Source organism: Eurytemora carolleeae, unplaced genomic scaffold, assembly GCF_000591075.1.
Source record: "Eurytemora carolleeae unplaced genomic scaffold, Eaff_2.0 scaffold86, whole genome shotgun sequence".
Taxonomy (NCBI): Eukaryota; Metazoa; Arthropoda; class Copepoda; order Calanoida; family Temoridae; genus Eurytemora; species Eurytemora carolleeae.
The window spans coordinates 218,470-244,416 of record NW_019396290.1 but is presented as its reverse complement, the minus strand read 5'-3'; the positions used below and the strand labels follow the sequence as shown (position 1 = coordinate 244,416).

Here is a 25,947-nt window from a genome sequence, read left to right as displayed (position 1 = left end):
CTATATACAAATGTGGCGAAAGATAATCGATGACTACAGGTTGTAATATATGAATTTTTGTTTGATATTAATTTGATTTTTTTACGGTCTAAGTCGCATGTTCCAACTTCCTCAATTTGTATGGGCGCTACGCTCTTCGGTATGAGACGTCTTTGTCAATTTTCTCCTTATAGACGCAACAGATAGAAGTAAGATTAGTAGCGATCAAAAGCGCTTTTTTATCGCATTAAGCCTATACCCCCTTTCATTTTTCGGGGACACTCCCTTTAATTCAATTTCTCAAAGGCCAATAACAACGATATATTTTTTATATAATCCTCTTCCTTGTAAGTTCATCAAAGCAACCCCCCCCCACACTACTGTTTTTGTTTTATGTAAAACAATTCTTGATCTTTGTGTCTCATGTTGTGAACTAGATTCATCACGAAATCCTAGATTATTATATTCACGTGTTGCATCATCACTGTGGTATATATGCGTTTTAAATAATTTTTGCATCATCCTTGTGGTAATGCGTTTTAAATAATTTTTGCATCACCCTTGTTGTAATATGCGTTTTAAATAATTTTTGCATCATCCTTGTGGTAATATGCGTATTGCGTTTTGAATAATTGTATGGCCTTTACTCTTCTGATGCCATTGACATTTTATGTTTTCTGCACTTTTAGAGTTATTTCAACTGTGTCATATTCAATTTTTAGCTGTAAACAGTCCGTATAGACCGTTATATAAACTTTAATAAATTAGGATATATTTTAATTTGGGTTTTCTGTTACTTTATCAAGTGTTTAAATGTGTAATAGAAGTGTCTAAATCTTTATTTTATCTCATAATGCCTAAATATAGGGTGTCCCAATAAATATGGTAATTCGATATCGTCTTTTAAAATAATTCTTTGATTTAGTATAGCAATACCTACTGAGAAAGCTGTAATCTGTAAGAGTTTCGTCTGCTATGTTCACATTTTGTTTGTTTATGTTTTGACTGCATACGGTTGCACTTAGTAAAACAAGAAAATTACAGTATACAAACAGTGTAAACTTTTCCGTCTTCACTGTTCATCTTGCAGAGACATTATAGACACATCTTTACAGCCCTTTACCCTCTCTTCATAAAATAAACTTTAGCAGACATACTAATATTATGGCTTTTTAAATTAGGTATTACAATTCATAACAAGACAATATCCAATTCGTCACTGAAATCCTATGTTTTTGGGACACTCAGTATATACTAAAATTTGGGATAAACTAGACATAGTTATGCGACGATAATGGTTCAACTTTAATTAAGTTCAACGTTAGTCGTATTGAAATCAAAACTTTTACATGGATGTTTTTATCGGTTTACTTTCCAAGTTAACATTTTTAAGTAAGTACTAAATCCGTAAAGAAAAGCTGGCTAGTAGTTTAAATTTTTAATGGTTTCTGATTGTTAAATGTTTTTGCCAGAGATCGAAAGGGAAAAAGCAGTTCACCCTCAAGGCGATGTGGGCGCATTACTTTTATGTCATTCATTTCCAAACAGTTGAGCCTTAGCTTTTCAGTTCAACCGTTTTAACGTTTATTAAAAGAAGGAAAAACAAAACAGATATGACAATCCAAATTTTTTTCCTGTCACAGCACAGGCATAGCACCCTAAACTAATCTTTCGGTGCGTACAGGAGTGATCTGCAAGTTCATTAACCAAAGAAAATGTGGGTTTTAGCGGAGCTTGATAGTCCTACACACAGTGATTACCACTCATTTTTCCATAAAGGATCTGAGTTTATGCCAAACAATAAAATTCTTAATTCCTAAATTTTTGCAACTTGATGATGTAAACCTTTGAGATTCAAAATTTGAACAGATTTGACAGAATGAATAGTTTGAAATATCTGAGGTCACGAGGTTGGAGTGCATGAATACAGAGATTATAAAATCAGAGTTTGTGACAAAGACTCATTACCTCTGATGTTTTGGAGGGGGGGGGGGGGGGGGGGTAAGTAATATGTATATTGTTGTATTGATGATGCTTGAACTCCTTGAACAGTGAATATATTGATGAAACTATTGAGGATTGTCTGCTTCAGTGTTTATAGCTGTCAGCTTTTTATATGCACAATCAGACAAACTAGGATTTAGGAACAATACTCTCGCTACCAACTCTTAATTTATAATCCCTATATCTTCACAAACCTTTTATATTTAAAACAATGAATTATCTATATAATAAAACAAGACATTCGTATATATATATATATATATGTATATGTTGCGTAGAGCCGGGTGGACCGATTGGGCTGAAAATGTTGGAGGACATTAATGGATGGCTTTGGGTTGTTATAGGCTAAAAAAAATCGAAATAAAAAAATTGGATTTTTATTTATTTATTTTTTCAATTTTTTTTTCCACGGGCAACGCCGGGCCCTTCAGCTAGTGTTAAATAAAAAGTCTAAGTTTAAAATATCAAAGGTTTACATATTATCAGCTGACATAGTTGTAAGAATTAAAAATTGAGTTGGTTACTGGATTTTTAAAATTATTGAATAATTATAATTATGATCGAATTATTGAACACTCCCTTTAATGAATTATTAAATATTGATAAAAAAAATCTAATTTTGAATGTTTTAATTTAGAATATCATATTCTCTGACCTATTCGGCAGTTAACTTTACCTCTGTGGAGAAAGGAAAAGATATTATTCCACTTGAAGGTAAGAATGTTAAATTGTCAAAAATATTAAAGTCAGATATTTCAATTCTCTGAACTGCAAGATTTTGATTTTGAATTAAGCGTGACGGTTGGACGGACAGGAAATCTGTTCAATGTTATTTAAAGGTTTTTATCAGGGAATAGGAATAAAGGGAAAGGAAATGGCGCTGGTCTGGCATGAGAAAGCCAGTCATACTGCTTTGCAGACAAGTTTGGTAAACCTTACACACACTCTTTTGATACAGACACACACCATGACTACAGTCAAGGAAATTGCAGAACAATGTTGTCAATTATAATTAAACTTGAATAACGACTATTTTTATTGTAAACTTTAATCAAATTATATTCTTTGCATGAACATTTGGCTCATAGTGTTGACTTAAATATATAAATAATATACTAAATGTATATATTAAACTTATTTTTATGTAAAAAAATAACAATATTTATTTGAATTTATAGTCTGAAATTTCAAAAGCCTACGTTATTAAGTATAAAATAAGTATAAGAAAGTATTAGAATTTTTGGCAAGTTATAACAAACCAGTTCATATTTAATGGTTTTATAAATATTAACATTTATCTATCTTATATATAGATAATTGATATTATTAATATAAATAATTTTTCTATTTACTAGGTACTGAACATCAAAGTTACATAATTGAAGGATTAACCTGTAATACAACTTATAGAATAGAGATCAAGGTACACAGAATTATATTAGATTATACCAAGGTACTGAACATCAAAGTTACATAATTGAAGGATTAACCTGTAATACAACTTATAGAATAGAGATCAAGGTACACAGAATTATATTAGATTATACCAAGGTACTGAACATCAAAGTTACATAATTGAAGGATTAACCTGTAATACAACTTATAGAATAGAGATCAAGGTACACAGACTTTTATTAGATTATACCAAGTGTTAAACAGTGAGATCCATAACAATGTGGCATGGGAGACTGCATTATAAGCAATCCTATGCGTATTGGAATTAGCAAATAGTCACCACAGTAGCTTAACAGTTAAATTATCAAGTGAAAGAGGTCTGTCGAGCTGAAAACTTTAGAATGGTGGATATCGAGATTAATGCTTGATCCTCTCTTTTTCATAATATCGAGATTCGAGACTAACCTAATCTTGTACCTGTAATTGTATCCTGAAAAGTGAATAAAATTCAACCAATCAGAGTCGCGTACATGAAGCCGATAAATTTGAAATTTTGCGCGCCATTTAAGATTATACAGAAACGTGAGGGAATCTCTTATGCTAAAAAGCCCGGTTTTGGATTTTTCTCTACTATATCCAAGAAAGAACGGTTTAAGAAGAAAATCAAAAGTGTGTCCATTGGATACTCAGATTAAGTACTTGGGATTAAAGATATCTTATTCTAAAGTTTTCAGCTCTGGCTAGACTGTATAATTGCAGTTTTTCATTGCACTATTTGATATAGTAATTTTAGTCTAAGTCGTCATCATATTCAGCAGTTGTATAGGTCTTAATGTATTTCAAATGCAATGCTTCCAAACTTAACTATTCTCCATGCTTGTGTCAAATGTCTAATCTCCAGTGTTTTCTGTGTTTTGAAGTACATTAAAACATGAACTATCATCATAAACCTCGTAAAACAAATAAGATTATTTTTTTCAGGCTAAATCACTTTTTGGGACAAGTGAACCTGGTTTTACCTTATTTGAATATATTTGTCCAGAAAGGTAATTCTATTATTGTTATCATTATTATCATTATTATTATTATAGTTTAGTAGCATTACTATTATTATTACTATTGTAATAGTTTTAGTATTATTCTGAATACTTTTCATTAATGTAATTATCATTAATGTTATAACTATTGTAATTGTTATCGTAATAATTATCAAATTAATCAATATAATTTTATCATTATTTTTCTATTATTGTTACGTTATTATCTACTATTTTTTAGAATTGATGCCAAGAGTATACCTTGGGCCTTGGTTGCAATGAATCAGTCTGTTTACAAAAAAGATCTTCGCCCTAGTAAACAATTTGAGGCCGTCATTCTTTTATCTCAGGTATTGGAGGCTTTTCTATTGTATTGGAGGATAGCCTCATCTCCTCTTATCTCAGGTATTGGAGGCTTTTCTATTGTATTGGAGGATAGCCTCATCTCCTCTTATCTCAGGTATTGGAGGCTTTTCTATTGTATTGGAGGATAGCCTCATCTCCTCTTTTAAGAATAACAACTTCAATGTCAGGTATAGGAGGCTGTTTTCTTTTTATATCAGGGATCGAAGGGTGTTTTTCTTTTATCCCAGGTAAATGCTGCTTTTTACACCTTATATTGGAGGCTGTTATTTCTTATACTCCATGGTGTTGGAGGCTGTTTTTCTTTATTCCAGAATTGGAGGCTTTTATATATATCATACCAGCTATTCCATGCTGTTTATGTGTTATTTTAGGCGGTTTCCCTCATATCCCAGGTATTGAAGGCTAGTTTATTCTTGAGAATTACCTTTTTTTTAAACCCAGAATTAATAAAAGTTTTAAAAATATTTAACTTGACATATTGATTTTATGTATTTGTTGCATTAAATCTTATTAAATCCATGATTGACAGTTTAAGATTTTGAATGTGCATATGTTTTAGATCTATCTAGTTAACCTTGGTTGTATATTTTAAAAAATGTTTAAACATTTATTTGTATTAAAAATAAATAGTTTCATAACATAAAGGTTTCTGTAAAGTGTAAGAAAAAATTTACATATTTAGAATGATAAAGTTATTTTTAAATTTTTATTTTTCGGCGAGTTTAAAAATTCATTTATGATAAATTAAACTTGAAATCTTTTAGATTAAAAAAGTATCTAAAATCTTATTAATAAAGATAGATACTCGAGAAATATCGTAAACCACAATAAACCTGTTATTACCATGAACAAAGTAAATTTAAAATCAAATTGAATTAATAATTTTTTCTTCAGTTTGATGAATTTATCAAGTGCCTGGATGTGCATCAAGAATACAGGTAAATATGCTTTTTTATGTGTTAAAGTGAAATGTAATGAAAATATGTCAACAAATTAAATTTTTATATCTTTGCAACCTGATTTCGTAGACCTTTAATATTTCTATGAGTTCGCATGAATGAATTAATCAGCTATTTGTATATTTAAAGTCAAACATTATCCGAGATTAAAAATTTTGTGGGATTACGCTTTGATCTCAATATTGTGCAGATCTGCATGAGAGATTGATTAGATTCCTACCCTGTCATACCCTGCAGGAATAACTAAAATGATCGGATGAAGCACATATATTTAAATTTTAACGAGATTAAACGTTGTAGATCGGTAACATCTTACACAAATGATATGACTTCAGGTTGCAAAGATAAAGAGTTTGAGGCGAGTAATCAGTATATTTGAGGAAAAAACTCCAGTTATCTAATTCTAGATGAATCGGGTTTCAAAATGTTTATTTTAGTTTAATGTTTAATATGACTGAAATTGTCTGATTTTTAATTGTTTTTCTTTTAACGAATTTGAAGAAGAAATATTTTTGTTTTCAAGTAATATATTTCAGGTTTATGTCTAAAGTTATATATTTCAGGTTTATGTTTTCAAGTAATATATTTTAGGTTTATGTTTTTAAGTGATATATTTCAGGTTTATGTTTTCAAGTAATATATTTCAGGTTTATGTTTATTGTTTTCAAGTAATATATTTCAGGTTTATGTTTGTTGTGACTGAAAGTAATATATTTCAGGTTTATGTTTATTATGACTGAAAGTAATATATTTCAGGTTTATGTTTATTGTGACTGAAAGTAATATATTTCAGGTTTATGTTTATTGTGACTGAAAGTAATATATTTCAGGTTTATGTTTATTGTGCCTGAAAGTAATATATTTCAGGTTTATGTTTATTGTGACTGAAAGTGGAAAACTTTTCAGAGAATCTATTTTTAAAGATTACGAAGAGACAAGAGACCAATTTGTACTTAATACAGGTTGGTATTGTAAACATAAACAATAAAGGGGACAGGGATCGAATGGAGATCAAGCCAAGATACTTTTGATTCATAGTTTTAATTATAGAGATACCCGCGATTTAATAAATTTGGCAAAATATGGCTCGGGTCTAAGCTGCAATTCGTTGGGCCCTATTGACGGATTGAGCTTTCGGATACAAGCTGCATCTTATTTTCCACACAGTTGAGTTAAAAAAACCGGTTTAATATTCTATTTGGCGGATTTTCATGGTACGAGTTGGTACATTCCGGGTTTTTATGCGAACAAGACTCAACATTAAGCCTTATTCTCCACTAAAACCAACCAAGGTCGGTTTTATTTTTCATTGGACCTAACTCCTTAAGTTGAACCGAAGATCTTGCAGCTGTCAATCACGTGACACAAACTGTCGTCAGAGTTAAGTCGAAGATTGGGTCTTAAATATAAAATTGTAATCTCTGTTTGTCTCTATGTTTCTCTGTTTGTCCGATCATAACTCTTGCAACTCTGACTGATTTGCTTCAAATTTTTATTGGGGAACTCGGGAGAATGACGGTAATGTTCTTAGCTTGATTTTGAAATTCTGAAATGAAAATGGAAAAATAGCTAAAATCGCAATTCGGAACCAAACGCGGCTATATGGCGGCAGGAGTATCTATGAGCATACAGTTATTGATCGAATTTCTTCAAATGTTAATTTGAGAAATCGAGAAGGTATACTTGGTTTACTTGGTTTAAACGTTTTAAGTTGAATGTGCTGATTTATAAATAAAGTTTAGTTTCCAGGCAAAGCTGAGTTCACAAACTATTTTAGGAAAATTTTTAAGAAATTTAAATATTTCTTCGATATTCATTTTTTCCTGTTAACTTTATCCTATCTATTCCCATTTTTTATCAGCCCAGCTACAATTTAAACCACTGCACCCCCCCCCCCCCCCCCCCCCCCCCCCTCTCGAGTTCTTACTAGTCGCAGCCACATCGTTAATAAGGATTTATTTGCCTGGATTTACATTACAACCAACTTTACCTAATTAATAATGTTTCAGGATATTTAGATTTTTCTGATTCAATTTAAAAATTGATATTAAAGCACGTACGTATTATGTAAGATGGAATTGAGTCTTTGCCACAATCTTACATATTCTAACCCCTATATCTTTGTAACCTTATGGTGTACAGCTTTAATATTTTAAACTTAAGACTAGTTTATCTATCAGAATTCATATTTAAAATATCTAAGATCTACAATATCGGGTTGCAAAGATATAGGAATCAGAAATTCAGAGTTTGTGGCAAAGATTAAATGTCTTTTCTAGGAGAAGATCCTGTAGAGTATATAACAGTGGACTGGTTGTACGACAAATTATATATTTTAAAAAGAATAGAAACAGGAATTTCAGCTTTTAGCCAGGTAACCCATAGTGCATTGTTGTCAATTTTTTACTAAAATTTTACAGGGTGATAGAATTACCAAAATAAAAAAAAGATTTACCAGAATTTTTTTTTCCTACAAGGATCAAAATCTAATTCTTACAGGTGCTTAAGTTTGTTCTATCGTAGTTTCGAATTTCGTATCCCTATATCTTTGGTACGCAATGTCGTAGGCCTTAGATGACAATTACACAACAGAGCACTTATTCCTTGAGACTGTGGTCTATTCTTAAATTTTTGGACAAATTATTTTGGCATTGGTTTTATTTCAATTCTGATCTAGGATTGGATAATTGATATCTGTGAGCTGGATGGATTAAAGTGTAAGAGAATGCAGCATTTTTTTACCAGAAAACCACAACACTTACAGGTTAACGTTTATAATTAATCGGATAATCATGTGTTTAGATGAGGACCTTAATTCGAAATTCGAAATAAAGATTATTTACAAAATTTTAAATAGAATTTTTTTCTATTGAATTTCTTGAGAACAGGAGCAAGCGAAATAAAAAAATAGTTAGTTCTAAGCCAAAGTTTCTGAGAATTTTTATTAAGACGTTAAAAAAGTATTCACGCCTGCTGCCTAATACTTGTTAACATTAGCCCAACCTAGAAACCCGTTTATCAGACCCAATATAAAGTATTCACAAATCGATATCCAGGTTGATCCGTTCCATGGTTACCTGTACTGGGTGGATAAGGACGAATATGATTCTCTTCTCCGGGTTAACCTGACACACACAGGCTGCTCCGTATATCCACAGCTTATGCTCAAGTAAAAACATTATTTAAAAAATGCATTCTTTTTGTATTTTGAAAAAGTATTTTTAATCGTAAAAATTATGTAAAACTGACTACTTTGTGGGAAATCAAGGGTAAACCGCGAAAGTAAATGATTCTGTAGTCTGAAAATCGCTTTATATTTGAAGGAAAACACAGAATTTAAGGTGAAAGCTAAAAATCTCCTCACCATAAAGTTTAGATTTACTCACCCCAAAGATATACATTTACTCACCACAGTATTATAGATTTATTCACCACAAAGTTATAGATTTACTCACCACAAAGTTATAGATTTACTCACCACAAAATTATAAAGTTACTCACCACAAAGTTATAGATTTATTCGCCACTAAGTTATCGATTTACTTACCACAAAGTTATAGATTTACTTACCACTAAGTTATAGATTTACTCACCACAAAGCTATAGATTTACTCACCACAAAGTTGTAGATTTACTCACCACAAAGCTATAGATTTACTCACTAAAAATAGATAGATTTACTCACCACAAAGCTATAGATTTACTCACCACAAAGCTATAGATTTACTCACCACAAAGGTATAGAAAGTTGTAGATTTACTCACCACAAAGGTATAGATTTACTCACCACAAAGGTATAGATTTACTCACCACAAAGCTATAGATTTACTCACCACTAAGCTATAGATTTACTCACCACTAAACTATAGATTTACTCACCACTAAGCTATAGATTTACTCACCACTAAGCTATAGATTTACTCACTAATAAATACATAGATTAACTCACCACAAAGCTATAGATTTACTCACTTCAAAGCTATAGATTTACTCACTGAAAATAGATAGATTTTCTCACCACAAAGCTATAAATTTACTCACCACAAAGTTATAGATTTACTCACAACAAAGGTATAGATTAACTCACCACAAAGCTATAGATTTACTCACTACAAAGCTATAGATTTTCTCACCACAAAGTTGTAGATTTACTCACTAAAAAATAGATAGATTTACTCACCACAAAGGTATAGATTTACTCACCACAAAGTTATAGATTTACTCACCGCAAAGGTATAGATTTACTCACCACTAAGCTATAGATTTACTCACCACTAAGCTATAGATTTACTCACCACAAAGCTATAGATTAACTCACCACTAAGCTATAGATTTACTCACCACAAAGGTATAGATTTACTCACCACTAAGCGATAGATTTACTCACCACAAAGCTATAGATTTACTCACCACTAAGCTATAGATTTACTCACCACAAAGGTATAGATTTACTCACCACTAAGCTATAGATTTTCTCACCACTAAGCTATAGAATTACTCACTAAAAAGTTATAGATTTACTCATTACTAAGTTATAGATTTACTCACCACAAAGCTATAGTTTTACTTACCACAAAGTTTCAGATTTGCTCACCACAAAGCTAAAGATTTACTCACCACAAAGCTATAGATTTACTCACCACAAAATTATAGATTTACTCACCACAAAGTTATATATTTACTTACTACAAAGCTATAGATTTATTCACCACAAAGTTATAGAATTGATAACCAAACAGGTATAGATTTGCTCACCATAAAGCTATATATTTACTCACCACAAAGCTATAGATTTACTCACCACAAAGCTATAGATTAACTTACCACAAAGCTATAGATTTACTAACCACAAAGTTTCAGACTTACTCACTAAAAAGTTGTAGATTCACACAACGTTGTAGATCTAAAAAATAGCTGTGTCTATCGAGCTTAAAAAGATTGCGGATCAATGGTCTCTAAAGGAATTAACAATGCAAAAAATCCGATCTCTAAAATGAAAACTTTAAAATTGTGGATATTAATATCTAAATCTTTACCTAGTTTGTATCCAACAAATGCCTAAATTCTTCCAATCAGAGTGTATTTAGAATCCAAAACAAGCAATAAGAAACCGGAAAAGGAATTAATGAGTCTTTCCAACAAACTCAGATACATATATCTTAGCAACCTGATGGTGTAAACCGTTGATATTTTATACTTCAGTTATTGGATCTCGGAGATCTCATAATTTGAAATATCTAAGGTCTATGACATTCAGTTGCAAAGATATAGGGATTAGAAAATCAGAGTTTGGGGCAAAAACTCAATTTCTTTGTAATTTTGCGCCCCGGAATCCGAAAGGGATATCCTAAGGAAAAGGGAAAAGGAGCAGATTAAGCAGAAATCAAAAATGTCCACAATGGATATTTAGATTAAGCAATCGGTAATAACAATATCCAGTTTTAAAGTTTTCAGCTCTGATACTTCGTTACAATTCCGATTCTTGATTTTCTCCCAACAGTAATATATTTCAAATTTAAAAAAAATAATCTTTTTTTTGCAGGAGCTTAAGCTTAGGCCCGTTTGTAGTTTCCTTTACAGATTACTCTGTATATATACCAGTACTAGACAGAAACATGATGTTTCAAGTTTCTCTTAAACCACCCTTCAAGGTAGCTAATATGTATTTGGTCAGTTAAATGCAATTTTATTTGTTTTAGAGGGTTTCTTCAATCTTTACGATAACATCTTGTGTTTAAGCTTCCCTATAATATAAATTTTATTTTTTACATGATTCGAAAATTCATAAAAGTACATTGAAACCCAAAAACCAGTAGCTTGAAAATCAACTTATTAATTAAGTGAATTAGGTAAAAGTATTATTCATAGGTCATAACATTTAACAGTCGTCGACCTAATTCTACAGGTTTATGGGTTCCACTTTCGTTCATAAAGGAAATGCGATTTTGCAACAAACTCTAATTTGCTAATCCCTATATCTTTGAAACATGATATCGCAGAACTTTGTTATTTCAAAAAAATTAATTCTGTAAGATAAAATTGTCCAAGTTAAAAATATGAAAGATTTACAGCAACAACTTGCTAATATATAGGGATTAGAACATTTTAGTTTGTTGCAAAAACCTTCCTTTCGAGCTTTAGATTTATAAAATTATCTAAGAACAATCTAAAGGTTTTTAAACATGGCAAACTTTAGACTGCAAAATATAAACTGTAAACAAAATAGTTTAAATAAATCCTTTAGACTGAAAAATGTTTTTTAAACGTTATTTAACTTAGTTTATTTTATTTGCCTAGGTGACGGTGCTTAACGAGACCAGAACGGGTACCCGGGGTTTTGATGATGTCGATGCTATAGTCAGATATAATAATATTTTCTACTGGACTTCATCACAAGGTTTGTTTATATATATATTAACTGGACATCATCACAAGGTTTATATATATATATCATCATATATTGTTTGATGATGTTGATGATACAGTCAGATATAATAATATATTCTACTGGACTTCATCATAAGGTTTATAAAGATCAAAAATATCAATTAAAAAAAGATTTTTTAAAAATTTTGACCCTCAAATTATTTAGTGACATGTTTGACATATATATATATATATATATATATAAGAATGTTCATCTGTTTTTTTTAGCTATAGATTTACTCACCACTAAGCTATAGATTTACTCACCACAAAGCTATAGATACCTTGGGCCTTGGTTGCAATGAATCAGTCTGTTTACAAAAAAGATCTTCGCCCTAGTAAACAATTTGAGGCCGTCATTCTTTTATCTCAGGTTCCCCCGTCCTCTAAGCTTTAGTTAGCATTCTTAAAATTTACCAAAGACCTGAAAAACTTTTAACTTATTGTATTTGCCAAAAAGTACATTTTTAAGTAGTTTATGGCAGTCTTAAAATGAAGTATCACTTGAAAATTCATTAGCTTGCAAATAGTTTTTCCTCAATTATCATACAGATTGAACTTACATTAATCAGGCGATGATAAAATGGTCGGACCCAATGACTGGGTTTGAGGAAGGGTGTGCTAGTTATAAAGCCTGGAGATACAGGATACAGATCCATGATGGAACTAACAAAGTGATTGCTAGCTACGATAATGTGACAGATTTGAATTTTTCTCAGGTATGTATAACAGTGATTGCTGTCTTTTCTTAATATTGAATTTATTAATTTATAAAAATTGCCATCATCGTATTATAGATTTACTCACCACCAAGCTATAGATTTACTCACCACAAAGCTATAGATTTACTCACCACTAAGCTATAGATTTACTCACCACTAAGCTATAGATTTTCTCACTAAAAACATCTCCTCTTATCTCAGGTATTGGAGGCTTTTCTATTGTATTGGAGGATAGCCTCATCTCCTCTTATCTCAGGTATTGGAGGCTTTTCTATTGTTATTTCTAAGTCCCTAAAACAATTTTGAATTGAAAGAAAGAATGAAGAGCACAATCATGCCACTGTTTTCTGATTACTAACTATAAATAAATTTGGCTGGTCTGTCTGGGTGGGTGTATGTTTGTTTGTATCCAATAAACGTCAACACGGCTGAACCGATCAGGCCCGAATTTTTTGTAGGACATCACGTGACTCCAGGGAAGGTTTATGAATGTTAAGATTAAAAAAATTTGTTAAAAGTTTTTTTATTTTTGTGAAATTTTTTAAAATCTAGAAAATCCGCAAATTTCTTTTTTTTAAACCACGAAATTTTATTCTTTTTTGTTTTAAAATGTACACAAAAAGAACATGTTCACAATTTAAATGGAAGATTGGCGCGAAGCGACCTAAAAGCCTTGTACTGTAAAAAATCTGGACTCAACAAATAAAGCATCATAAAAGTCAAATTATCAACGTTATGCCATTTTTAATAATTATTATTGGAAAGTCAGTTTTAATTGTGTATCCCCCCCCGCACCTTTGAAATATTTGTGAACGATCCTTTTAAATTTTTCCAAAGGAATTGAGTTTTTGCCACAAACTCAAATCTTCTGATCCCAATATCTTTGCAACCTGATGGTGCAAACCTTTGATATTTCAAACTTAGCTTATTTAATCTTTAAGTATTAATGGTTTGAAATATCTAAGGTCCACGGTCTACGAAAATCAGAGTTTGTGGCAAAAACTCAACTCCTTTCAGGACGGTGATCTTAGCTCCGACATGTTCTACAGTGTGAGGGTTCAGGCCTTCTCTAAAGGTGGTGGGGGCCCCTGGAGTAATCCGTTCTCAGGGAAAACCTTAAACACTAATAAAACCCCGAGCATATTCTGGGCGGATCAGAAAAATATCCACACCACCGATCTATTTGGATACCAGGGGAACTCATTCTCACACAACTTATCACGTATAGAAAACATTCTTTACGTAGATATTTCAAGTTCCCTTTTGTGGAGTAGTTCAGATTTTATCTTCACAAACTTCAACAAGAAGAAATGGATTCCAGAGAAGCTGCGAAATGAAGATTCTCTGATTGGAAGTATGGTATTTGAGGCTCTTGGGAGCAGACTTTACTACTCAGTTCCCTTCCATCAACAAATACGGAGAATAAATTTAGAAGGAGAAGTAGAACTTTCAGTTTCCCTAACATCTCCAGCTAAGAACTTGTTGGTTGATAGCTCTATTGCTGTCCTATGTTGGATTTCATCATTGAACGGACTTGAGTGTTCTCGGTTAGATGGAGAGAACAAAACTGTTTTCCATCAAGTTGGAATCTGGGATGACCAGAAGATTCTGAGCGCTGCTATAGATCCTCAGAATCATGATGTATATTTCATCTTGTATAATCCTAAACAGTTTCCTAAATATGAATACCACAGGAAGAACATTCTCACTAATTACCATGAGAAGCTAGGCTCCCTTACACTTCAACATCTTGAATCCTCTCTATACTACACCTCTGGGAAATTAATATTCTTAGAGGGGCAGAGATCAATTGTAACCTTTGACATGGAGGGTAAGAGTATTTCTAGACTTTCCCTTGCTAGTCCAACCTTATCCTTTACTCTCTCGTTTGAAGTCAGTTCGTTGTTCCCAGTGAATTTCGGAGATTCCAAGTCTCTAATTGTAACACCAGATGGCGTTGATGGTGACACTATACATGTAAAAACTACTAAAGGAACTTATCATATAGTCTGGAGACCTGTAAACAATACAAATTATGGAGACCTGGTTTATGAAGTTAATTTTCTAACTCATAAAACTATTGTTTCTTCTCCAGAAATATCATTAAACACAGTTGGAACCTTTAAACCATATCAAGCTATAAATGTATCCATCACTGCTCGGACCCCCTGGGCAAGCTCTGGTCCAACTAGGAGTCTGATCTACACCCCGGAGAGTATACCTAGTAAGCCTAGACTATTGCGTGTATACTGGAAAGGAGTATCCCCTGGAATGAATGAATATACAGTTCGCTGGCTTGAACCGGAAGATGAGAATGGGAAACTGTTGCATCATATAATCCGTTGTATTGATACTAATTCTCAACAAGAAATCTGTCCCAACGCAACAGTACAGTACCCAGATACAGAGATTGCGCTTGTGCTGGTGAATACAGATATTCAATTCTCAGTGATTGCAGCAACATCTCAAGGACTAGGATCTGAAAGCAACTTCTTTGTCACCAAGTCCACAGAGATTTATCCTATTCCTCGAGCAGTTTATGGGTTGGTGAAACCTCCTAGAGTTATGCTGTCTGATGTTGATTCAGGAGAAAGCAAGATGATCAATGTCCCTGTGGATCCACATTTTATAGTTTATAATGCTAAGGGGAACTCTTTAATCATTGTAAACAACAATGGTGAAGTTTATGAGCTTGATTTGGAGAGGGAAACTGCAACTTATATCAGAAGATTGGAATCTAATATTGATTATGTTATGTTTGATGGAATTGGTAGATACCTCTACTATGTTCATGGAAGAGATATAAAAAGAATAGATTTTGAAAACCAAAGAACAGAAGCACAAGATATTTTCTCATCTTCTGATCGAATTACAACGCTTGAAATCTCATCCGATGGACAATTTTTCTACACTGATGTAAAAAATAGAATGTTTACATTTAAGCTTTCAAGTGGGGGACATATGTCTGATATCAAAGGGTTAGGACAAAGCTTACCCAGTGATAGGAACTGCAATTGTAGATCAATTGAAAAAATATCAACTTTTTCAACAATAAAGCATAACAAGCAGTTTAGCTTGTCACTAAGGAACAAGAAAACCGGAGATGTATTTATAGCAGATACTGAGCTATGCAAATGTACAAAAATAGCTAGTACACAATTAAATGAAAAAGTAAATATCAAGGCAGATATGACAAACGTGTATGTTCTTCAGGGTATGCAGGCAAACATGACTGTGTTCAGCCTATGGAATAAGGATGTATCATTAGTTGACTCTAAAAATATGTTGAATTTTGATATCATCAGCATGAATGTTATGTGTATTCAATGTGACCAAATAGAGACTGATTGTGTTAAAATCAGTTCTACCAAACAAAATGTTGAATATGTCGCCATACGAGAAACATACTCAATGGTTAAACTTCCATTTCCAATGATTAGTGGATCTTGTAACAAGAGTATACAGCTTCCATCAACCAACTACACAGTATCATACCATCTATCTACATCTGATCTAGACGATGAGTCTGAGATCAAAAGCTTGTCATACTACAATACTGGGAACTTGGAGAACCGAACACTGAAAATTGATAATCTAGTTCCTAACTCTAGATACACATTGTGTGTCAGAATGTTTAATGTTTATTCACAAAGTAAAGATGAACATGAAACAGATCTTAATCGGTTTTGTTCTGAATTCACAACTGAAGAAGGACATTCAGGACCACCTGAGCATATTGTAGCCCATGTATTGTCTCCTAGTGAAGTTAGAGTATCATGGGAAGCCCCAACAAAAGTATACTCTAGTAAATTAAACTATGAGATATATTGGAAAAGTACTGAGTTTATTAACGGAGTGTATTCTAGTGGAAATGTGGTTTCATTGCATGAAGGAAATAAAACCAGAATAATTTCAAATCTTCCACCAAATCAAACTTTTGAGATGTGGATGACTTCGCTCAGTCCCAAAGGAAAGGTTAGTGCTAAAAGTCAGATTTTAAAGGTTCAGACATTTTCAACTCCAAAGCTGGTTAAGGTACTTAGCATTGAACCTAGAAGAATAAATTTCAGCTGGGTTAACACAGAGGAAGCGGTTGAAACTCATCAATTCATCTACTATTCAGTTACAGAAAATGCAACTCAACACTATTTACCTGAAACCCCCATGACAAGTGAATATCTAAGAGCTTACTGGTTTAGTATACCAAACCTATCTCCTAGTCATTGTTATATGATTAAAGTTCTTGTTACATACAAGAGCAACCCTGGTCACCAACTCGTGTGGCCAGTTCAGGAGGAAAGTTGTGTTATGACTGAAAAGGATAAACCCCTAGTCCCTGGGGTACCTTATCTTGACTCTAAGGAGAACAATCACATCACCCTGACTTGGAAGAGAAATGAGGAGAAGGTTCTGCAGTATGAACTTCAGAAAATGACCTTGTATGAAGAAGATAAGTGGATAACTATTTACAATGGTACTGTTAATCAATTTATTGCAAGTGGACTTGCCAATGGAAATTATACTTTTAGAGTTAGAGCATTTAATTCCAATGGCTTCAGTAATTTCAGTATCCCCAGCATGCCAATTGATTTAGAAATGGTAAGACAGCTACAATTGATATCAAATACGAATGATAAAGTGACTATCGGGGCAATTTGTGCTGGAGCAATTGGATTAACCATTGTTGTCTGTGTCCTTTACTTTCTGGTGACACAAAATAGGTTTGCTATGAAGAAGAAGTGCTTGCTTTCTTCTCATCATCCAGCAGACACTGAGCTAGCCAACCTTCGAGAGCTACCTATTAGAGGAGGATTTATAAACTGCAACAACCCTATGTATAATCAACTTGAAGTGGTTAGTGATGAAGACCTGGCTATGATACCAAAAATCAAAAGATCACAAATTACACTCACTAAATTTTTGGGCAGTGGCGCTTTTGGGGAGGTTTTTGAAGGAGGGGTTAAAGAGCTTGATTCAGAGGACGGAGTTGAAACTAGAATTGCTGTCAAAACTCTGAGAAAAGGAGCAACAGATAATGAAAAACTAGAATTTTTGAAAGAAGCCAAACTAATGTGGAATTTTAAGCATGATCATATCCTAAACCTCAATGCAATATGTTTGGACAATGATCCAAACTTCCTTATCCTCGAGCTTATGGAGGCTGGTGACCTTCAATCCTACCTCAGGGCCCACAGACCCAAGGGACCAAACCAAGGACTCAACCTTCTAGACCTTGTAGAAATGTGCTTGGATGTAGCCAAAGGTAGGGATGATTATTTCATATTATAAAAGATATGTTAACAATAATTCTGAAATATTCAGGCTGTGAGTACCTTGAACAGCTTCATTTTGTTCACCGTGACCTGGCAGCTAGAAACTGCTTGGTTTCCTCATATGATCCAGCTAAGCGTAGAGTTAAAATTGGAGACTTTGGACTTGCCAGGGATATCTATAAAAACGATTACTACCGGTAAAACATTATAATCTTACATAATAAAGAGTTTATTAGATACTTGAATGTATTTCAGAGAATCAAAAGAAACCAATTATTGTAAAAATGTCTTTAAAGTGTTCATGTTTCTGGTTTACTTGACCTCTCAAAGTTTTACAAGATTGCCAAAAACAGAAGGAATTTTCAAATTGTTCATAAAACTTTTTTCAATGAATCAACTCAATTGGCTCAAAAATAACGTCACTATCCTTACCATACTTTATTATCATTAAATAAACCTATAAAAAAACGGTTTAGTTATGTCCATCAAGTTAAACGGCTTCTCCCACACCTGGCTCAATTTGATCTTAGCTGAACAGAGGTAGTTGAGCTAACCAAAGCTAGTTCAACCACCTCTTTCTTAGTTACAAGTTTCTTAAGATCAAACTTTTTTAGTAAGGAAGGTGAGGGTTTGCTGCCAGTACGGTGGATGGCTCCTGAATCCTTGATGGATGGAGTTTTTACAACTCAGTCAGATGTTTGGTCCTTCGGAATACTGCTCTGGGAGATACTTTCCATGGGAGCAAACCCGTATCCTACACTTTCAAACAGAGAGGTAAAGTAATTACAACTTCATAATCCTACACTTCATATCCTACACTTCATATCCTACACTTCATATCCTACACTTCATATCCTACACTTCATATCCTACACTTCATATCCTACACTTCATATCCTACACAGAGAGGTAGAGTAATGGTTTCTTTGTTGCAAAACCTTATGTGGAAACAGAAATGGCCGAACATTATTTTTATTCATTATTTATTTGCAATATGAAAGGTGATTTTCGGCCATAGCTGGAGCCACTTGTTGAACTAGTTTATTTCTACACCAAAAACAAGAAAGGACATATTTGTTTAATAACAAAAAGAAAAATATCATAAACTGTCATCATGTATATATTGTATATGCAAACTGTTAAGTAGGTCTTAAAAGATTTGTTTTTACAAAATAAGATCGCTTTAGTTTTTTTTGTTATTATAAAACTTGAATCATGTTCCTATAAACATTTTTTGTAGGTTATGCTGTATGTTAGAGCTGGGAATAGGTTGGAACAACCACCAAATTCTCCAGAAAGGTACCACCCCNGCCCCATTATTTACATGGAGGATAAGTAATTACCAAAACCAAAACTAAAGAATGCAAAGTTAAGGCTTGAATGTTAAACCTTGCAGTCTCGCATCACTTTCAATCAATTAATCATGCTTCTCTGCAAAATGATACAGCGTTTGCTTCTTCATATAACTCAATTTTTTTTACATAATATATAATAAGTCTGAAATTAAGCTTTAATTTAACCCTGAATTCATTCATGCTTGGCCCGTTCTTTACTTTTTGACTTTGGTATAAAATAAACATAGAAAAATAAATAACCTGAATTTCCTTGATCCTTGATCATTACTTCTCCCCGTTTACTAAGAGGATATGTTCTTAACCTCCATCTATATAATAAAGCTCTTCGCTAATATATATATGTTACCTATAGATGACCAAACGGCTGGACCGAATGGGCTGACTTTTTTTCAATGTTCGAATTCGTTTTTATTTCACGGGCAACGCTGGGCACTTCAGCGTTATTTTAAATTGTCCATATCTTTGCAACCTGATGATGTAAAGCTTTGATATTTCAACCTTAGATTAGCTGATTTGTCAGAATTCATAGTTTAGTTTGAAACATCTAAAATCTACGACATTGGGTTGCAAAGATATAGAGATAAAAAATCTTAGTAGGGTTAAAGTTTGTGGGGGGAACAACTTGACCAATTGGCCTCCAATGCATTTTTGATGTTCTAAACCTCACAAGCATTGCGTATGTAGAAAGGGGGGGGGCAATACATTGTATAATATTCATAGATTTTTTTTTTAAAGTTGATTTCAAAGAGGTTTTAGTTGATGCACTGCTTAGTCGACAATATCATTAAAATATATATTTTTAAATTAAGAATCTGTCAACACTAAATCATCCTTAGACATACTTTTATCTTCAAATATTCATTTTTAACCAATGTGTGTATGAAAACGAATGGCGCCATGGCATAACACACATTTGGGTGTTTGTATCCAATAAACGTAAAAACGGCTGATCCGATCGGACCGAAATATTTGTGATATATCTCACAAAATCCTTACAGCCGTTTCCAATTGATACACTTTATAAACATGGTTCTTTCACAAGGCACACATTTTGAAACCTAATTTAAATATCTTTGCATCCTGTATCATCTCTTATAATTATCATCATTAACATTGATTTTATTGAAATTATATTAATCATTATTTTTTATTATTATTATTATTATTGTCATAATGTTTATCGAAATTATTATTCATGATTTTCAAAAAAAATAATATGATTATTATTACAACTTTTATTTTTACCATTATTTTTTTCATTGTAATAATTTTAACTGTACAGGTTACATGAACTAATGACGTCATGTTGGTGTTATCTGCCCAGTGACCGGCCTAGTTTCAAGATGTGTGTTCAGGTCACAGTTACATTAAGAAATCTATATAAATATATAAAATAGTAATCTCTGATTATCTGTTTATTTGTTTGTGTCCGATTATAACCTCAAATTTTGATTGGGGAACTCGATAGTACCATGAAAATGGTTTTAGTTTGGTTTAACAATTCTAAGTTGAGTGGATTGAAGTTTAGTTTTCAGGCAAAGCTGGGTTCTCAAGCTAGTGGGAAACACTTTCGGGTAGGATAGCGCCTACACTGTAAAATTCAAGATTGTATATTTTATTCAGAATCGCGTAATCGGTAGATCACATCAATATTATTTAATACAATATTTCAAAATTTTGAACTATTCTGTTATTATTTTTGTTTATCCAAGCAACTAGAGATTTTTCGAATTATCATTTAAAACAAAAATTCTTAATGCAATGGTAAATTTAACTTGCCAGTGATTTTTATTCTGCTTTATTTAATAAATTATTTGATAATTAGGAATGACAAAGCGCCACTTCTAGACCCGCCACCACGGCGCCCGCGCCACTTGTGTGCCACCTGGTGGCCGAAAATGGCAACTAAATATTCCTTAATTTTGAATTAATTTGTGTGCTAAACAACTTTTTATGAATATTTTATTCCAAATAAGGTTCTGATCGCGCTATTCAAGAAAACATTAAAATTTCAAATTTGTTGAACTGCGTACAGAATAATTCAATATGAATGATTATTAGTGTTTTCAAAAGTTTTGATTAGCAAACATTTTTTATATTGGATTCATTTTGAAAATTTACAGTGTAGCCACTCCGATTAAACGATATATCCACAGCGTAAATTTTCCATCAAAAATCCACCAAAAGACAATTAAGAAATCATTAAAAGAAAGTAATTGTTTTTACATCAACGGAAGGTTCTGCGCATCATAAACAGATTGAAATTTAATGAAGATTAATATCATATAAAACTACTTTATTCAAGCGCAATTTTTGTGCTTTCATTTAAAACTTCTATGCTTGACAGAAAAAGAAAAAAACTTGCCTTGAACCAGAAAAATAGTTTTGATTTTAAATGACAAATATCATCTGTTCTATTATATTACAAGTTTGAAAATGAGAACTATATCTTGTTTATGAAAAAAAAATTATTTTCAAGTTTCAATTGAATTTAAATATAAAAAAAATCTAATCAACTTATTTATTAAAACTATTATTGCAGGAGATCGAATGTTTGATAGAACAAGATTCAAGTCTTAGTTCTCTTTCTAATTCCTTTGTTTCCTACATACGCAATACAGGGTAGAGTTTCATGCATTTAATTTCAAATATAGGGTAGAGTTTCATGCATTTTATTTGAAATACAGGGTAGAGTTTCATGCATTTCATTTCAAATACAGGGTAGAGTTTCATGCATTTCATTTGAAATACAGGGTAGAGTTTCATGCAGTTCATTTCACATATAGGGTAGAGTTTCATGCATTTCATTTCAAATACAGGGTAGAGTTTCATGCATTTCATTTCAAATATAGGGTAGAGTTTCGTGCATTTCATTTGAATTACAGGGTAGAGTTTCATGCAATTCATTTCAAATATAGGGTAGAGTTTCTTTCATTTCATTTGAAATACAGGGTAGAGTTTCATGCATTTCATTTGAAATACAGGTTAGAATTTCATGCATTTCATTTCAAATACAGGGTAGAGTTTCATGGATTTCATTTGAAATACAGGGTAGAGTTTCATGCATTTCATTTTAAATACAGGGTAGAGTTTTATGCATTTCATTTGAAATACAGGGTAGAGTTTCATGCATTTCATTTGAAATACAGGGTAGAGTTTCATGCATTTCATTTCAAATACAGGGTAGAGTTTCATGCATTTAATTTCACATATAGGGTAGAGTTTCATGTATTTCATTTGAAATACAGGGTAGAGTTTCATGCATTTAATTTGAAATACAGGGTAGAGTTTCATGCATTTCATTTGAAATAAAGGGTAGAGTTTCATGCATTTCATTTCAAATACAGGGTAGAGTTTAATGCATTTAATTTCAAATGAGTGTTTTATTGAAGGAAAAATTCGAAAGGGTACCAAAAAAAAACTTTAAAGTTGGGAATAGATATGAGCTGTGTTAAGAAATACATATTAAAAATAATTAACTTGTTTTAAAAATTTAAACAAAGTAAAATATACTATCAAGAATTTGGAGAACAATGTTTTGGTAATCGGTTCTTAAAAAAGGGTTTTAAGGATTTCATTATGAATCATTATTAAATGAAATGATACAATTATGTTGACAATCTGTTTTCATACTTTAATTCTTTTTAATCAAGTGAAATAATTCCACTCATGCTTCTTTGTTCATAGAAGTGGAAGTGAGTGTTCTCATCCCCACTTCCACTCAGCCACGACGGTTCCTGTATCCCAGATATCCCGTGGATTGAATAGCTCCGGTAGCGGAGGAAGAACTCCACCCTACTCAGACGTTAATTTAAAGTCTTCGGCACCTAAATATCTACAGTTGGTTCATGAAGGTAAAATCACGAATTATTATTCATACAGGATCGTATCTGGAGGGGTTACATGCCCCCCTTCCTCCCCCTCAAAGATTATGTTTAATGCGAAATAAGGATGGGCGGATTATTGGCAACTAATAATTTTGGTAACTACAATTTGGTAACTAATAATTTGGTAACTAATAATTTGGTAACTGGACAATTTGGTTTACAATAAAATTCTAAAATGAAATAAGCAGGACTGTTTGAAGATTTATGATTCATCAGGTTTATTAAACTTTCATATATCATGTACTTTTTTTACATATGATTACATTTTAACTACATGCTTAAGAGGAAACTCAAATTAGCGCATTAACTGCATCCAGGTACTCCGCTACAGTTCAGCATACAAGCGGTCCATAATCTGTCTAAATTGATGAACATTACTGAACACTGAATTGTCAGGTTACCAAATTGTCAAGTTACCAAATTCTTAGGTTACCAAATTGTTGGTTACCAAATTGTCCAGTTACCAAAGTCTTAGGTTACCAAATTGTTAGTTACCAAAATATTAGTTACCGAATTGTTAGTTACCAAAATGCTAGTTACCAAAATATTAGTTACCAATAATCCGCCCATCATAATAAGTTCCTTGTTTACAAAATAATTTGTCCTCCCCTGTTTACCATATCCCCCCCCCTCCTCCCTTTAAAAAAAACTTTCAGTAACAGGCCTGAGTTTTCTTTTTTTACGGGAGTTTTCTGAAAATAGATGGAATTTTCTACTCCCATATAAAGACGACCGTGTATATATAAAAGAATTAATCTCTGAATTAAACCTTTTTACTGATTTGTCTCGAATTTAGATTAGGAACTCTTTCTAACCACGGGATCGTTCTTTCTTTGGTTTAAAAATTCAAGAAAAGTTATGTTTCTGGTTTCTAAGCTATAGTAATTGATAAAACACTAAAAAAGAAAGCTATGTGTTGTTATGCTCAATTTCCATGTGTTACCTTGACACACATAATGTAAAAAAGAAATTAATATTTTGTCAAATAATAAAAATATTTCTTTAATTAAAGATTATGAATTACCTCGAGACCAAGGAAACCAATGTTCCTGCACAAATCCAACATCCAGGTAATAATAATATTACCAGCCGGGTGATTAAATATAACTAGCCGGGTAATAATTATTTACAACTACTGTACAGGGAAGTTAAGGGAATTTTACTTTACGAAGGGTTAAGTAAAATTTTTATTTCCCGAAAAAGTTGTGTACACAATTTTATCGTCTTTTGATGTGGAAATGCGCAATTTTTTCCCTGAAATCTTCGAAGAGCGGTGTTTATTTTACATAACTGTCCCATTGGACGTTAAGTAACTTAACCTCCTTCTGTTAGTTGAAGCATAGGTCGGTAATGTTGGTCAAATGGTGGTAATAAAGTATAACCAGGCAGAACCCAAACTTTTTATAACATACCCATTAAATAAAATGTAAACTTGTTAAGTGTTCATGTTCAGGTTTAACGGATACGGAAATCTAAGAACCGTTCATACTAAAGAGTGTACAAAGATATCTTCAAAATTCCATTCCCAGATTCCTAATTCTCTCCCCTCTACCTCCTCCTCATCCATCCCTCTTCCTTCACCGTTCACTCCCTCTGCCTCAACAACATCTTCACATTCAACTCCGGCAATACATACTAATCTTCATACAAACCTTACCTACTTTCAAACAAACCTACCTGATATATCTAATCCCCGTGCACCCTACCCTATTCCTAAGAAAAGAACACGGATACCAGATCGACTCAGTTCTCTTCCTGCTTCTGCCTCTACCCCTAATATAAACTTTCCTTCTCAGGTAATAGATCTTTGAGATGACACAACTTTTTAAAGAAAAAAGATCATATCATAATTATCCTTTTTAATGTCAGGTTGAGGAAAATCAAATATATTCTGATCAATCAATCGGATCCCACAATCATTTAACATATCAGACAAGTAGTCATTGCATTCAAGATGACGATCAAGCTGATTTCAGCATCACTGATGATACTGCAGTTATCATTGGGAATGACTGCTGTGACGAAGAGAATACCAGAGAAACAGAGAGTATTGGAAGTATTCACAAATCAATCAAGAACTCTGAAAAATTAAACAACATTTGTTATGAAGTACCCACTCTTAATATAACTTAGAGATTCGGAGATAAATTTGGCAATTCTCTTTTCCTAACAAAGCGAAAAAGACATTTATGGCAATTTTATATTCAAAGACTATTTTAAACTGAAATTAATTAAAGATAACGAAAAAGGAGAAAGCGCATTATGAATAATATCAAAAATAAAATAAAAATGAATTAGATTTAAAGACCATTTAGACAATTGTCATTTGTTAAATTTGTTTGAGAAAAACTTTTATTAAACTGTATTGTGTGCTTATTTAGTAAATTGTGATACTGTTTTTGTATTAAGATTAAATATTGAATTTATTTTAAAACTTTATCTTAAACCCAGGAAACAATGGATCATTTGAAATTTGCTACAGTTAACCCTAAATATTAAATACATCGAAAGAATTTATCAAATGTCGTATTCTTCACTTTTTAA

The 25,947-nt window shown here is 32.4% G+C and overlaps 2 protein-coding genes across 2 annotated transcripts in view; both read left to right on the top strand.

Annotated features, from left to right (window-relative positions):
* LOC111700259 (proto-oncogene tyrosine-protein kinase ROS) overlaps positions 1-12,556 on the top strand; it is a 14,703-nt gene extending 2,147 nt beyond the window's left edge. The window contains exons 4-16 of the mRNA XM_023471136.1: positions 2,621-2,697; positions 3,339-3,406; positions 3,492-3,602; positions 4,360-4,424; positions 4,657-4,765; positions 5,676-5,719; positions 6,608-6,702; positions 8,020-8,114; positions 8,418-8,504; positions 8,797-8,909; positions 11,283-11,391; positions 12,038-12,137; positions 12,540-12,556. Coding sequence (XP_023326904.1) covers positions 2,621-2,697; positions 3,339-3,406; positions 3,492-3,602; positions 4,360-4,424; positions 4,657-4,765; positions 5,676-5,719; positions 6,608-6,702; positions 8,020-8,114; positions 8,418-8,504; positions 8,797-8,909; positions 11,283-11,391; positions 12,038-12,137; positions 12,540-12,556 — 1,090 coding nt within the window. The remainder of the gene's footprint in view (positions 1-2,620; positions 2,698-3,338; positions 3,407-3,491; positions 3,603-4,359; positions 4,425-4,656; positions 4,766-5,675; positions 5,720-6,607; positions 6,703-8,019; positions 8,115-8,417; positions 8,505-8,796; positions 8,910-11,282; positions 11,392-12,037; positions 12,138-12,539) is intronic.
* A 163-nt stretch (positions 12,557-12,719) lies between these two features.
* LOC111700252 (proto-oncogene tyrosine-protein kinase ROS) lies at positions 12,720-25,825 on the top strand. The gene is made up of 11 exons (XM_023471128.1): positions 12,720-12,885; positions 13,906-18,151; positions 18,211-18,358; positions 18,776-18,935; positions 19,402-19,460; positions 20,799-20,871; positions 22,059-22,138; positions 23,204-23,370; positions 24,416-24,473; positions 24,857-25,199; positions 25,273-25,825. The coding sequence occupies exons 1-11, from the start codon at positions 12,742-12,744 to the stop codon at positions 25,534-25,536; spliced, it is 5,742 nt and encodes a 1,913-aa protein (XP_023326896.1). The 5' UTR covers positions 12,720-12,741; the 3' UTR covers positions 25,537-25,825.
* The last annotated feature ends 122 nt before the right edge of the window (positions 25,826-25,947 follow it).